The 15,245-nt window shown below is 40.7% G+C and overlaps 1 protein-coding gene across 3 annotated transcripts in view; it reads right to left on the reverse strand.

Moving 5' to 3' along the window:
• Positions 1 to 1,805: 1,805 nt before the first annotated feature.
• Positions 1,806 to 15,245, reverse strand: part of slc4a10b (solute carrier family 4 member 10b) — a 34,335-nt gene continuing 20,895 nt past the window's right edge. For 2 of the 3 annotated variants that reach the window (XM_085434080.1, XM_085434082.1), the window contains 15 exons: positions 14,562 to 14,665; positions 13,622 to 13,796; positions 13,332 to 13,465; positions 12,906 to 13,151; positions 12,664 to 12,769; positions 12,161 to 12,322; positions 11,751 to 11,864; positions 10,195 to 10,356; positions 9,835 to 10,086; positions 9,558 to 9,626; positions 8,546 to 8,719; positions 7,769 to 7,888; positions 7,600 to 7,667; positions 7,410 to 7,510; positions 1,806 to 2,535 (listed from right to left, as the gene is read on the reverse strand). In XM_085434080.1, the coding sequence (XP_085290206.1) occupies positions 7,435 to 7,510; positions 7,600 to 7,667; positions 7,769 to 7,888; positions 8,546 to 8,719; positions 9,558 to 9,626; positions 9,835 to 10,086; positions 10,195 to 10,356; positions 11,751 to 11,864; positions 12,161 to 12,322; positions 12,664 to 12,769; positions 12,906 to 13,151; positions 13,332 to 13,465; positions 13,622 to 13,796; positions 14,562 to 14,665 (1,962 nt within the window). In that variant the 3' untranslated portion in view covers positions 1,806 to 2,535; positions 7,410 to 7,434. The remainder of the gene's footprint in view (positions 2,536 to 7,409; positions 7,511 to 7,599; positions 7,668 to 7,768; positions 7,889 to 8,545; positions 8,720 to 9,557; positions 9,627 to 9,834; positions 10,087 to 10,194; positions 10,357 to 11,750; positions 11,865 to 12,160; positions 12,323 to 12,663; positions 12,770 to 12,905; positions 13,152 to 13,331; positions 13,466 to 13,621; positions 13,797 to 14,561; positions 14,666 to 15,245) is intronic. The other variant, XM_085434081.1, reaches the window with a different exon arrangement.

Consider the following 15,245-nt stretch of genomic DNA (forward strand, 5'->3'; position numbering starts at 1 on the left):
ACAATAAAATGCATTGTTTAACACTAATGATCAAATGTGTTATATAAGTAAAATTGCCAATGGCATTTCAAATGAAAGCATTATGTGCAGCAAACTAATATTATCTATCGCTCCTCTGACATCTTGTTAAATCAAGATATAGTATATATGTAAGTTTTGAGTGTGTGTATGTATGGATATACGAGTATGTTTGTGCCTGTATACATGTATAGTACACATCAATATATGTGTAAATGTGTTTATATTTTTATATATGTATGTAAACAGACATTTTATTTTATTCCATAATATTGCCTCACGTGTTAATAATATGCTTTATTAGTACACTATATCCTATAACCGAGGAAAAAGAGTTTTGACATTGAACGTTTTTGGTGATTTCCTTCCTCTGAAGAAGGCCACCCAAACACATGAGACATCAATGGAAAGCCCAGGATGCCCATCCATTCGCTTCCGCTTATCCTTTTCAGGGTCGCGGGGGGCGCTGGAGCCTATCCCAGCTGTCATAGGGCGAGAGGCAGGGTACACCCTGGACAGGTCGCCAGTCTGTCGCAGGGCCAACACATAGGGACAGACAACCATTCACACTCACATTCACTCGCACATTCACACCTAGTGGCAATTTGGATTATCCAATTAACCTATCCCCACAAGCTGCATGTCTTTGGACGGTGGGAGGAAGCCGGAGTATCCGGAGAGAACCACGCAAACACGGGGAGAACATGCAAAGTCCACACAGAAAGACCCCGGCCTGATGGTGGAATTGAACTCAGGACCTTCTTGCTGTGCGGCAACAGTGCTAACCACCATGCCACCGTGCTGCCGCCCAGGATGCCCTGTATTTAATACATCAGGACTTACTAGGGTAGCTCAAATAAGTCAGAAGGCACAGACCAAATAAATCCATTACAAAGGACATAAATGAATAGACTGGTCCTCAGGAGGATATATAGGATATATATAACAATATTAGTCATCACAAGAATATATTAGCATATGCCCACAAATACAACAAGTACAACCCACTATATGCATGCATATATAAATCTGGGACATCTTTGCCCCTGGTATCTCCCAAGGAAGTTGGTCCTAGGTGAACAGCCAGACTAGGTGCAATTTACAAAACCTTTATGGAAAAGTCAACAAGAGACCAAGTTACCTCACCTAGATTGGGGAGAGGCTCAGCAAGCATCTTGTGGTTGAGTCTTAGCTCATGAGGCCTGACTAGGTTCAGCCAAAATGAGCTACATGCAATGTAAGACTTCCAGGGATTAGAAGAAAGAGTGAGCATATTTTTTCCATATTGGCTTCTCTTGATTGGCTCATTGTTAAATCCAGAATCAAATTTAAATTTAAAATCCTTATCATGACATACAAGGTCTTTAATGATCAAGTCCCATTTTATCTTAAAGACCTCATGGTACTAAATCACCCCAATAGAGCAGTTGGATCTCAGACTGCTGGTTTATTTGTGGTTGCTAGGGTATTTAAATTCTAGTGTATCTACCATAGTTGTAGGTAAATATAATTACATTCTAATTACAGATAAAATTTTATTCAAAAATTAAATTAAATAATTATTTAAATCTAGAAAAATGAAAACTCTAGTCACCGACCTTATTATAAAATGCTATGAATGTTCTCAAAATTTCAAATTCTAAAATTCACTCAAAGCTTTTGCAGTTATTCAGTGTTTAGTGTATCAAGTTTTGCTAAATCAAAAATGATAAACAGAGAAACAGAATTGTTGACTTCCTTAAAAATTTTCATTTGAGCGTAAGTTTGACTTTGACAAGATAAACAAGAATGCTTATAGAAATTTATTTAGTGTAGCACACTGACAAGTTATACATAAAACTATTATTTGATTTTAAAAATCGAGTAACCCTCAATTCTTCATTGAAATGCAACAGTAGATGATAAGATGCCTTTAAAATTCATGATTCATAACTTTATACAACCATTAAACACAGGATACTTTGAGTATAGTTTACATTTACAATAAAAACAATATGCACACACACACACACGTCTTTGTTAGACTACCATGTATTTTGTAGCAAACACAAAACAAATATAAAATAAATACCATAAAATAAATGACAATATAAATATAGCTAAATATTTTCTCATACAAATTATTACCATTTTGGTACAAAGAGCTATTGCTTTTGGTTCCACAGAATTAAAATCATTACGTAAAATTCAAAATGGTCCCATTCCAAAAACAGCAGAAATATATGCTTCTGTGGTTTACATTCAAACAGTATATAGGGTTAGATGTTAACAACAAGAGAAAATTAGATAGCAGGTTCTATTAGTTCATAATAACCGGGATACATCAGATAAAGCAGTTTTTTACTTACAGAGATCTGCAAAACTAAACTTGAAGGATTGATGATATGAAACACACAATGTAGATTTGTTTGAAAACACAGACGGAACAATGACAAAGACTCGTAATGCTGTCCACACTGACTTCCATCTTCTCCAGCTTTTATTTGTAGTTGTGGAGAAAAGCTGAGAGCGGTGTAACTATCAGAATCCAAAGAGAAAAGATATAAAAATGTGTAAAAGTAGTAAATATGTAAACATAACCATCTTTAAATCGACGGCTTACCTAAAGTGATTTTGTATATTCCTTTTCTCTGACTCATGGTGTTATTTATCCATCTGAATGTTAGTGATGTCATTCACCTATTTCCTTTCTGACTTTTGAATATGATAAAATAAAAGGTACTAGTCTCATGGAGCTACAAGAACAAAATAAATAAATAAAAACACTGTACCTAACCAACATCAGCTGTCTTTGGCGATGACAGTTTTGCCCACAGTGTGCTCATATTACAATCATGTAAGGCTCAAAAAATTTCTAACTTGATGGTCTTTTTGCAAAAAAGCCCCGAGGTGCCCCAGATCCATATACATTTTTTTGTTTGTTTTTCTGTCACAAAATAATCAGCTGTCATTCACAACATCTGGCGCCCTCTATCATCCACAACAGGCCATGATATTGTGTTAACCTTGGACAAAATTAATGAAAAATACAAGTATGCAAAGTAAAGGAACTTCAAAGGATTGTGGCTATTTAGCTCTTAGAGGTATTTATGGCTCAGGACGTGGAGTGGGCCGACTTTTAATCAGAGGTTCATGGTGAGATTCCTGGATCCTCCAGTCTGCATGGAAGAGTTACTAAAACCTGAGTTGTCCCTAATCCATTCATCAGTTTGGCTGTGTGTGAGAATAAATGTGTGTGTGATTGGGTGAATGAGGCTTGCAATAAAAAGCACTAAGAGTGCTCAATTAGAGTAGACAAATGTTATTTAAGAACCAGCCCATTTACCCTTAAGAAAAACACTTAACATGAAACTTCATCAGAAATGCTTCAATTTGCTAGAATGAAATAAAAAAGTGATGAAAAAAGGCCATGTGGTAAAAAGAGAGATGGATAAAGTGATGCACCCATCATGCCTAGTGTACACGACAAAAGCCTGTGGGTCATTGTTATGATCTGGTCTAGGTGAGGTCAGCTAATTATCTGGGCATATTCTAAGATGACACTGCCAGGATTCATCAACCAGAGTGAAAGGGTGTTTCAGGGAGCTTAAGACATCATTTTCACACATGGACCGGCCACCACAGAGTCCAGACCTTAACACCATTGAGAATCATTTGGGATTTGCCAGAGGAGACTTTACGCAGCAGTCTGACTTCCATCATCAATATGAGATCTTGGCGAGAAATTAATGCAACTCTGGACAGAAATAAATGTTGTAAAATTGCATGAGCTTATCGAAACAATGCCAGAGTGAAAGGCAGTCCAATAAAATATTAGAGTGAGAATTTTTTTTTGTTAGATTTTTTTAAGCCTGAGAACATATTTTGCAAAATTACTGTATTAAATCTTAAAATCCTGAAACATACATTATTCTATTTTTGAATTTGGAATAAAAATTCGCAATAAAAAGTATTGCCATCACTGTCACTATAAAGGGTGGGTGGGATCATAGCATTAAGTCTAAACTTCATCCTGTTCCTTTTGAGCATCTAAACTGTGCCATGTATAGAAATATTCTTCTACGTGTAATTGCATGAAAACTGTCGTGAGTGCCAACATCTATGTGGCATATACAATGTAACGTATCATGGCATCATGCTAAAATAATAATTGTAGCATATATATATATATATATATATATATATATATATATGTGTGTGTGTGTGTGTGTGTGTGTGTGTGTGTGTGTGTGTGTGTGTGTGTGCGTGCATCCACACACATACACAAATATATATAAAAAAAAAAAACACCCAGCACGCCCCTGCGGGCGGTTTATCCTTCAAGCTCGGGTCCTCTACCAGAGGCCTGGGAGCTTGAGGGTCCTGCGCAGTATCTTAGCTGTTCCCAGGACTGCGCTCTTCTGGACAGAGATCTCCGATGTTGTTCCCGGGATCTGCTGGAGCCACTCGCCTATCTTGGGAGTCACCGCACCTAGTGCTCCGATTACCACGGGGACCACCGTTACCTTCACCCTCCACATCCTCTCGAGCTCTTCTCTGAGCCCTTGGTATTTCTCCAGCTTCTCGTGTTCCTTCTTCCTGATATTGCTGTCATTCGGAACCGCTACATCGATCACTACGGCCGTCTTCTTCTGTTTGTCTACCACCACTATGTCCGGTTGGTTAGCCACCACCATTTTGTCCGTCTGTATCTGGAAGTCCCACAGGATCTTAGCTCGGTCATTCTCCACCACCCTTGGGGGCATCTCCCATTTTGACCTCGGGACTTCCAGGTTATACTCGGCACAGATGTTCCTGTACACTATGCCGGCCACTTGGTTATGGCGTTCCATGTATGCCTTGCCTGCTAGCATCTTGCACCCTGCTGTTATGTGCTGGATTGTCTCTGGGGCATCTTTACACAGCCTGCACCTGGGGTCTTGCCTGGTGTGATAGACCCCAGCCTCTATGGATCTTGTGCTCAGAGCTTGTTCTTGTGCTGCCATGATTAGTGCCTCTGTGCTGTCTTTCAGTCCAGCTTTGTCCAGCCACTGGTAGGATTTCTGGATATCAGCCACCTCCTCTATCTGCCGGTGGTACATACCGTGCAGGGGCCTGTCCTTCCATGATGGTTCCTCGTCTCCCTCCTCTTTCTTGGGTTTCTGCTGCCTGAGGTATTCACTGAGCACTTGGTCAGTTGGGGCCATCTTCCCAATGTATTCTTGGATGTTCCTTGTCTCATCCTGGACTGTGGTGCTGACACTCACCAGTCCCCGGCCCCCTTCCTTCCGCTTAGCGTACAGCCTCAGGGTGCTGGACTTGGGGTGAAACCCTCCATGCATGGTAAGGAGCTTTCTTGTCTTTATGTCAGTGGCTTCTATCTCCTCCTTTGGCCAGCCTATTACCCCAGCAGGGTACCTGATCACGGGCAGGGCGTACGTGTTGATGGCCCGGATCTTGTTCTTACCATTCAGCTGACTCCTCAGGACTTGCCTGACCCTCTGCAGGTACTTGGTGGTTGCAGCTTTTCTAGCGGCCTCTTCATGGTTCCCATTTGCCTGCGGGATCCCCAAGTACTTGTAACTGTCCTCTATGTCTGCAATGTTGCCTTCTGGTAGTTCAATCCCCTCAGTTCTGACTACCTTCCCTCTCTTTGTTACCATCCGACTACACTTCTCCAGTCCGAACGACATTCCAATGTCATTGCTGTATAGCCTGGTAGTGTGGATCAGTGAATCGATGTCTCGTTCACTCTTGGCATACAGCTTGATGTCATCCATGTACAGGAGGTGGCTGACAACTGCTCCGTTCCGTAGTCGGTATCCGTAGCCAGTCTTGTTAATGATCTCACTGAGGGGGTTCAGGCCTATGCAGAACAGCAGTGGGGACAGAGCATCTCCTTGGTAGATCCCGCACTTGATGGTGACTTGTGCTATGGGCTTGGAGTTGGCCTCTAGTGTTGTACGCCACATCCCCATTGAGTTCCTGATGAAGGCTCTTAGGGTCCCATTGATCTTGTACAATTCTAGGCATTCCAGTATCCAGCTGTGGGGCATTGAGTCATAGGCCTTCTTGTAATCAATCCAGGCAGTGCACAGGTTGGTCAGTCTGGTCTTGCAGTCTCGGCTGATTGTTCTGTCTACCAGTAGCTGGTGTTTTGCGCCTCTGGTATTCTTGCCAATTCCTTTCTGTGTCCCGCTCATGTATTGACCCATGTGCCTGTTCATCTTAGCCGATATGATGCCTGACAGGAGCTTCCATGTAGTACTGAGGCAGGTTATTGGTCGGTAGTTGGAGGGGACCGGTCCCTTCTTGGGGTCCTTGGGGATCAGGACCGTCCGGCCTTCAGTTAGCCATTCCGGGTGTCTCTCGTTAACTAGCAGCTGGTTCATTTGTGCTGCCAGACGCTCGTGGAGTGCAGTTAGCTTCTTCAGCCAGTAGGCGTGAACCATGTCGGGCCCTGGTGCTGTCCAACTCTTCATACTGGAGACCCTTTCTTGGATATCTGCCACTGTGATGGTTACTGGACCCTGTTCAGGGAGGTCGCTGTGGTCTGCCCTCAGATCCTCTAGCCACTGAGCATTGCCGTTATGGGTTGCATCCTTCTCCCATATGCTCTTCCAGTATTGCTCCATCTCCAGCCTTGGTGGTGCTGTTCTCTTATTGTTCCCTTGCCACTGAGAGTACACCTTTGCTGGTTCTGTGGAGAACAGCTGGTTTATTCTCCTGCCTTCTATCTCTCTGGTGTACCTCCTCAAGCGGCTGGCCAAGGCTGTGAGTCTTTGCTTGGCAGTTTCCAAGGCCTCAGGTATGGACAGCTTGCTGTATTTCTTAGGCACCTTATTCGTCGCACCTTTCTGCAACTCCGTTAGTTGGCTAACCTCTCTCCGTGCTACTTTGATCTTGCCCTCTAGCCTCCTTCTCCATGGAGGGTACTGCCCCTTGTGGCTGTTCAACTTGTAGCCAAGCATCTCACTGATCACTGCTGCCGTATTGTAGATCAGCTTGTTAGTGTCGGTAATCGTGGTTGTAGGTATTGCCCGTAGTGCTGCATTAACATCATCTAGCAGACCTTCTGAGGGTACTTCACGTAATCTTGGTAACCGGCTACGGGGGATCCAGGTTTCAAGCTTGGCCATGATCCTATTTTTCAGGTCAGTTCCTCTCGCACTCAACGATCCTTCTCCTATCACACTTGGGGCTATGTACCCAATCTCGGGTGGGGGTGATGATATCTCCCCCCTGACCTGGCGTCCTGACTCCTCCTTGCCGTTATATATATATATATATATATATATATATATATATATATATATATATATATATATATATATATATATATATATAACTAGTTCCTGCACTGGATTTACAAGTATGAAAATGTTGCAAATATGCAATGCAAATATTCTTACCATATTGTTTTCTTTTTGAAGTATCTCAACCACTGGCATTCCAAGTATTTCCAAAAGAACCTTTGGACATTTCATCTGTGATGTTGATGATGGGTATTCCTCTAAAAAATACAACACACAAATTGACTTATATAGTCCATATGAATATCAACATTTACAAAAGCATTTAAATGCTGCCCCTAAAACTTACTTATACCCTTCTAATGGCACTTGCTCTACTCCGTCATCTTCTGCCAATATACTCTGCTCCTCGTCCTCCTGAAGGTTTAATAAATGAAAGCAACTCATTTTAAAGCCATGTAAATAGTAACAAAATATTAGTACATTGCCATTTGTTTAGGAAGGAAGGGAAAAAACACCTCTTCAGCATCCTCTAGTTTCTTCTTCTTGCTTTCTGGCATGAGGTCATCCAACCAGCTTAGCTCTCTCTTGGTGAAGATACAGTCCATCAGTTTCCTGATAAACACCAAAGCCAACACCTACAGAAGTGCCACAGAAGAACAAACAGATGACTCAAGGAACCATTTAATAACGAAGGACACTGTGCTGAGGAGCTAGATCTATTTATTTTAATATGAAGCAAAGTATGTAAGAAACTTAACATATACAGCATTTTTTATGTATGATCTGATATCCTTGTATTGGTGTTCCTACGTCATCATAACAGTGTTGGTCCAGAATCAACAATGAAACTGACCAGTCCCTGTCTGGGCTTTTAATAGCATTAGCCAAGAGGTTAGCCAATGCTATTGAAAGCTATTACAAGCAAACCGACATGAGTGACTTAAATTTGCTGTATATTTGTCATATTGGATAAATTAATAAAGAAAACACTTGGAACACTTGTTCCAGGAGAGAGGTTTATATAAACAAATGCATTTTTTTCTTCTTCAATTTTTCAACACTGTAACATCACAACAGCATGACTGGTTAACAGCAATGCTGAAACTGAAAACCAGTTTCATGATGATGGTGCAGGAACAACACCAACACAGGGATATCAGATACATCATCACAGATCATTTTCGACCATGTGCATCAATGCTTTCACGCGCTCTTTTTCCCTTCTGGTTTTCCTAAAGGTTGTAGCCCCAACCAATATATTTGAGTGTGAGGAAAATGCGCTGTTTACTGACCATCATAGGAAACACAATAGCAGCCCTGGATGTCTTGATGGTCCACAGAAGAACCAAACAGCTGAGCTGGATGATGGTGAAGAGGTGCACCTTCCTCAGGGGTACATGTCGTAGGTAGATGAAATCGGGCTGGTGCTTGGCTGGCATACCGAACAATCTGAGACGGTCATAAAACTGCAAAGGAAAGGTAATTATTCTTATTTACTATACTTATTTACTTCTTGATTAAAAATAGTCCAAATGTGAGCATTATTACTATAAAATCACAACACATGGAGGGTTAAGATTAATCACTCTCTGTCTACAATGCAATCTCATGATTTCGGTTTTAAAGTTAGACATTTTAGGTATGATTGAGTCTCACCCCAGAGGCCATAGACAGCTGTTTTAATCCTGATTAAACATACAATTTCCCCCTTTCCCACAAAGGAGCTTTAAGGTTATATAAATCTTCTTGAGAGCTTCTGAGAGCATCAGCTGTTTATAAAGCCTATACTTAGAAAATCAGAGTAAGGTTTAGATGTGCAGTATAAGTTTATAATGAACAACCTATAGATATAACACTGCTTTATTTTTTTTAGGTCAAACAGCTAAGCTTTTATAAACCAAAAATAAATTGCCTTTTAAGCATCAAAAGCCAAGCAGACTAGACTCCTGACAAGCTTGTGCAGAAAGTCTAACACTAAGGCAAGTGAAAAGTTTCTCTGTGAATGTGTAGCAACAATAAGTCAGACCACTGAAAAGAAGTTTAAAAAGGCAACTGTTAAAAATAGTGAAAATAAGCACTATTTTAGTGAGCTCCCATCATTTTAAGATGGGAACACGCTAGAGACCAATTAGCTCTTCTTATCTGGGCAGCCAGACAATATGGAGGCGATCCCCTATGATGGCTAAGCAAGAATGTAAAGCCTACACAGATTATCCTATAGGAAAAATAACACATGTTATTTTCTCACATGCATAATTTCAGCAAATAAATTACATATTACTGTGAAATTCCAACAACTTTTACCTGAATGCCTCTGAGAGAAGATGCTCCCATATACAGGAATACTCCATACAACACAGGCATGGGTATGAACTGAAAATCAACAATAGAGAAATATATTTCATACAGTTCCTGAGGGATACTTGGAAAAATTAAGTGTAAACACAAAAACCTGTGTATGTTTCAAATGCTTTAAGGCGTTGAAAATAGCGATATAAAACAGTAAGCATCTTTGTAACTCAAGTCACATTTAATAATACTGTGATCATAACTGCAGAATGAGTTCAAACGAGCGTCTCACCTTGAGCACTGATGTCATGAAGACCGAGCACCCCATAAGAGCAAAGATCATGAGCCCGGTAAAGCGCTGCTCTCTGATACCAAGGAACTTGGGCTGCTCCCCGGGAGCTGAGCACTCGGATTCAAGTTTCAGGCTGTTGACGTGGGTGATGGAGAGGACGGTGGCTGCTACAAACCATGGCAACCCCATCAAAGAGCAAACACCTAGCATAACCCCAACCATGAACAGATCTAGATGATATCCACAGCCTTTCTAGAGAGGGGAGATACCGGTTAATAAAGTTAAAGTTGAGCTGTTTTGATGCAGTTCAGCAAGATATTATGCAACTCATTTGCAGTCTGTAGGAAAGCAGGAAAGTACCTTGAGTTTGTGTTCCTTTCTGTTGATTATGACAGCCGTGATCTGCTGGTCCATGAAGATAAGGATGGTACAAAGCATAGCTGGCACCACCGTTATGACTGCTGTCCACCAGGGGTTAGGCCCCAATGGGGTGATGAACCAACCTCTATCATCTCTTGTTGGCTAATGAGAAAATATTGCGTTTGGTTAGGTGATTACATTAAAATAGCATGTCAAGAGTAATTTTAAAGGAATTCTCATAGCAAGTGATGGGGAGTCATAATCTCCATTCTCTGTCCTCGTGTATTTAAATTGTGTATTCACTGTGTATTGGGATGTGCATTCCCCCATCCCTTAAAGTCACCATAGATGGGTATCTTCTTCTGGCCAGTAAGGGCAGCAACATATGCAAACCCAGTTCTGAAAAAGTTGGGATGTAGTGTAAAATGTAAATAAAAAGAGAACAGAATAATTTTCAAATCTCATAAACCCACATTTCATTCACAATAGAAGATTAAAAACATATCTAGTGTTTAAACTAAGCAAATATTAGGTCATTCTGAACTTGAGACATGACCATGTTTATCAGTGTGTAGGATCCCCTCTTCTTTTAACATCAGTAAACATCTGGGAACTGAGGAGACCAGCTGCTGAACTTTATGGTAAATGACTGTTCCCCCATTCTAGTCTGATGTAGAGCTAGGTCAGACTAGATCAGTCCTGGGTCTTCTTTGTCATGTTTTTGCTTCATTATTTGTTTGTTTCATTTGTTTACATGCTCCGAATGTTTTCATATGGTGAAGGGTCTGGATTGCAAACAGGCCAGTTCAGCACCCAGACTCATCTACTGTGAAGCAATGCTGTTGTAATACCCGCAGTATGCACTTTAGCACTGTTTTGCTGAGATATGTCCTCCCTGAAAAAGATGTCCTCTAGATAGGAACATATGTTGCTACAAAACCTGTATACACTTTTCACCACTGATGGTGCTTTTCCACAGGTGGAAGCTGCCAGTTCCATAGGTGCCAATGCTCCCCTGTACCAGTATCAGAAATGCAGGCTTTTGGAAATGAGCACTGATAATAAGCTGGATGGTCCCTCTCCTCTTTAGTCTGCAGGATGCAAGGTCCATGTTTTCCTAAGACAATAATGATTTTCAGCCTTGACATGATTTTTCAAGATTCCTGGAGTCTTTTCATGGTGTTATGTAGATGTTGACATTTTAAGTTGGGAAACATGTTGGAGAATGGTGAACTCTGCCTGACTACATTGCTTTTTTTTTTTCTTTGTTTTTCAAGTCGTTTTGCTTTAGTACCGCTTGAACCCTTTTGTCACCCCCGCTGCAACTTTTTTTGAGATGTGCTTCCTACTTTACACATCGATGTGTTTCTTTTCTCTATTTTTAATTAAATAAGGGGCTTACGAGATTTGCAAATAGTTTTATTCTGTGTCCAAACGTTTTCAGAACAGGGGTTGTGTGTGTGGGTATGTGTGTGCTGTTTTGAGATAGACTTGTGTATATTTAATCTTTCATTTTGAAGGTTGAACTGAACAATTTATTGTATGCTCTGGCTCACCTTAAACACACTGGGAACTTTCAGTTTTGGAGATGGGACCCCTAAGGCATAGTCAACCAAGACCATGGTTAGGATAGTGATGAAAACAGCAAAGTCACTGATAACGGACCTGACCTAAATAAAACAAACCAAAAAAATAGAGGGGTGTTTGTTAAAAAAAAAAAAAAAAAAAACTTAAAACAATCCATAAATGTATGGGTTTCATTAATACTAATTAATAGAAACCAATCAATTGAGTCACTACTGCCTTTTAATCATGCTATACTTAAGTATGACCACTAGAGTGTGCCACTGCATTGTGCAACAAAAGTAAAGACATGCTAAGTTAGTGACAACTAGTACCTTTCTCTTGATGATTCAGTCATAATCTTGACACACTATCACAATTGATAACAGACTGTGGACAGTACCTTGGTGGGAAAGTAGTTCCTGAACTTGAACTCCTTGAGGAAAGCTGACATGAAGACCGTGGAAAAGAAGAGAATGACACACCAGAAGAGAACGTCAGGAACGTAGGGTCCTTGAGGTCCACAGGCACTGCCCACAAACTCCCCACGATTTTCAATACAGCCCTGCAGAGAACAAGGCACAACTATTCGTTACAGGGTTTATGAACTCCCATGTCTACAAAAAACTTTCAAAATGTGCTTTTACAGTGATTTGCAGTGCAGTTTGAGTAATCCAATATAATCCAACACACATGCCCTTAATCTGCTCTATCTCTCCCATCTGGAAAAGGATGTCACTTTAAGGTGGAAAAACTAAATAAATGCTTTTCAAACTTGTCCCCATGTAAATCAGTATTTAAATATGTCTTATATGCATATAAAACTACCATAACTAACAGATTTGTTCATGCTTTGCTTTTTGGTTTTGTTTTGTTTTTTAATACTTTTTAGTGGTTCAGTAATACCTTGACCTCCAGTGCTTCCCAATAGATTTCTGAAGCAGTGATGTTGTTCATCTCCCAGTACTTCAGGGTGCCATTGGTGGGGTCAGAAGGCTCAACGCATGAACATCTGTGGTAGCACATGAGCATCTGGGTAAGTTAATAATCCGTCATCATGGATTTACTGTATGGCTAAGAAATGGTCTTCAAAATTATTCCTGCATTACTCTAAACAGCCCATGCTATGAGAATTAATGTCCACTTACGAGTACAAGGTGAGTTTGTCCAGGTTGTTGTTCTTATTAAAGGGATAGTGTTTCCCCAGGTGGACGAGTTTCTCCAAGGCCTCGTAGATGAAAATGATGCAGATGAGTGAGGCAAAGGCTTCCTCTGTAAAACGTGTGATGTAGCAAACGAGGGAACTGGCATCTGTGGCCACCAGCAGAATACAGAGGAAAGCTGTCCACAGGCCGATACAGGTCCTCAGTGACAGATAGGACAAGCCATACTCCCTATGTTGAGATTAACAAGAACAGTTGTCTTTGAAATATTGCGAATTAGAGGAAAATCAATATTAAAATAAAACTGCATGCTTTTTGTCCATGAGATCAATTCATGGCCAATACATTCATTTTCAAGTCAGACAATGTAACAAAACAAAATTCGACATTTGTCAAGGAAAAAAAACATACTTGCAGAATTTGAACAATATCTTTTCAAAAACAAGCACAGGCCCCGTGCTCCCCAGAATGGTAAGGGGCTGCCCGGCAAACAGGGAATAGGCAATTCCAGTCAGTGAGGCTCCAAACAGTGACTCAATTGCACTCTGGGGGATGGGAAAGGACAAAGAAATTACTAATGGATATATATGCTGAAAAGGGATTCATGATGTTGAACTACAAGTATTGTCTAGTGAAACTCTACTACAGTGTGAAGCTAGTCTTTACAGAACAGCGTGAACATTTATAGGAAGGTGATTTACTATGCGTCCTTCTGTTGCCTCGCCCAGAAGTCCTCCAAAGGTGATGACAGGGGACATGCAGGCACAGTAGAGGAATAAGAAAGAGGCGACACACTGTAAGCTACAAGCATCAGTGTAGTCAGACAGGTAGTGAGGGGCCTTGCGTTTGATGTCTAAAATGAGACCGCCAAACCACCTGGGAAGATAAATAAATGAATAAATATTAGCGTCAGCATTCTGAGCTTTTCATTTTGACAGTTTTATTAATTTAAATGAGCTAGTTTTTTTCCCCTAACTTGTTTTCCTTTCGCTGCCTTCCCAGTGCTCAGCTATTGGCTTAGTGTAATAGTTCCCCGTGACGGATAAAGTCTCTCTGCAAAAACTGAGATCTGGAGATAGAATGTTTCTATGGAAACCACTTTATCACTGCAACTGCAGACCAAGTTTCCCCAGGAATAGCCGATTAGCATCACAGTCTACATTTTGTAGAAGCACAGCTGATTCAACCTCAAACTCCTTTTATGTGTACAACACATGAGGAGAAAACACACCAAATAAAGTAGTGTGAATCATTAGACGCTTAGTAGAATTATCCTAAATTATCTCCAGCACATTTATGCTTAATAAGGTGGCTTAGTGAACATCTTAACTTCCTGGTGATCACGGTTCCCTTTGAGAAAAAAAAACAAAAAAAACTTCCTGGGTGACTCACAGGGGCGTAATTTCCAGGGGGGGTTGGGGGGTTATGACCCCCCCTGGAAATAATCAGACCCAACCAATATAACCCCCCCAATAAAATTATGAATAATCTTGCATAAATAGGCTGTTGATTTTCTTTACTCATTTCAGGTATTACCAGCAAAATGGTTGCATGTTTAATCATCTGGAAATTTATCCATATCTATTTATTTATTTAGACAGAGATCTTGACCCCCCCAATGTTCAGCACAAAGTGACTCACTTCCCAGTACGCTGCAGTTCTGGGCTGCCATGAGCATCGTGCTCTTCTTCTTCTTCCCCCTCAACTAATCCATTTGGTGAAATGTTACTTTTCTTTCTTTTCTCCTGTTTAACAAACAAGGCACAAATGATGCATAGCATTAGTTTAAGCAGGTCAAAAGTCAAGCTCAGCCGCAATCCCAGCACACAATCAGCTCATGCCTTACGTGATACTCTTCTATACATTCAAATGATAAATCTCATGTATGGCGCACTATCTAAGCTGCTTTAACCTGCTCACAGTGGCTGTGCATCTGCAAACCCTTCTTGTTCTGTCTGGCTTAATCAATGTCATATCTGTCATCACTGATGCTTGCTCTCTATCTGTGCTGGCATCTTGCAGCTGTTCTTCCTGGATGGATGGGGATGTCCCAGCACAGAGCCATAATGCCAAATGGATCATTCAGTCAAAAATAATTTGACTTCAGTTTCTCCAACCTAAAATCCCATAGTTTTCTAATGGCACTAGGATAGGCCTGGTGTCAAATTTTAGACTAAAAAAGAGACCCATCACATGGTGACTGTTTCAGAAAATCTAAAAACTATAAGCAACTATGAAAAAACAACAATATTGTCTTTATATTTAGAAACTCTAAGCAAGTGTAAAATTGGTTTTCTTGGAGTTTTTAACAGAGCTTGAATATGT

This window comes from Copadichromis virginalis, linkage group LG16, assembly GCF_057382275.1.
Source record: "Copadichromis virginalis isolate Kocher_CV1m ecotype Utaka linkage group LG16, C_Virginalis_male_GT1.1, whole genome shotgun sequence".
Classification (NCBI taxonomy): Eukaryota; Metazoa; Chordata; class Actinopteri; order Cichliformes; family Cichlidae; genus Copadichromis; species Copadichromis virginalis.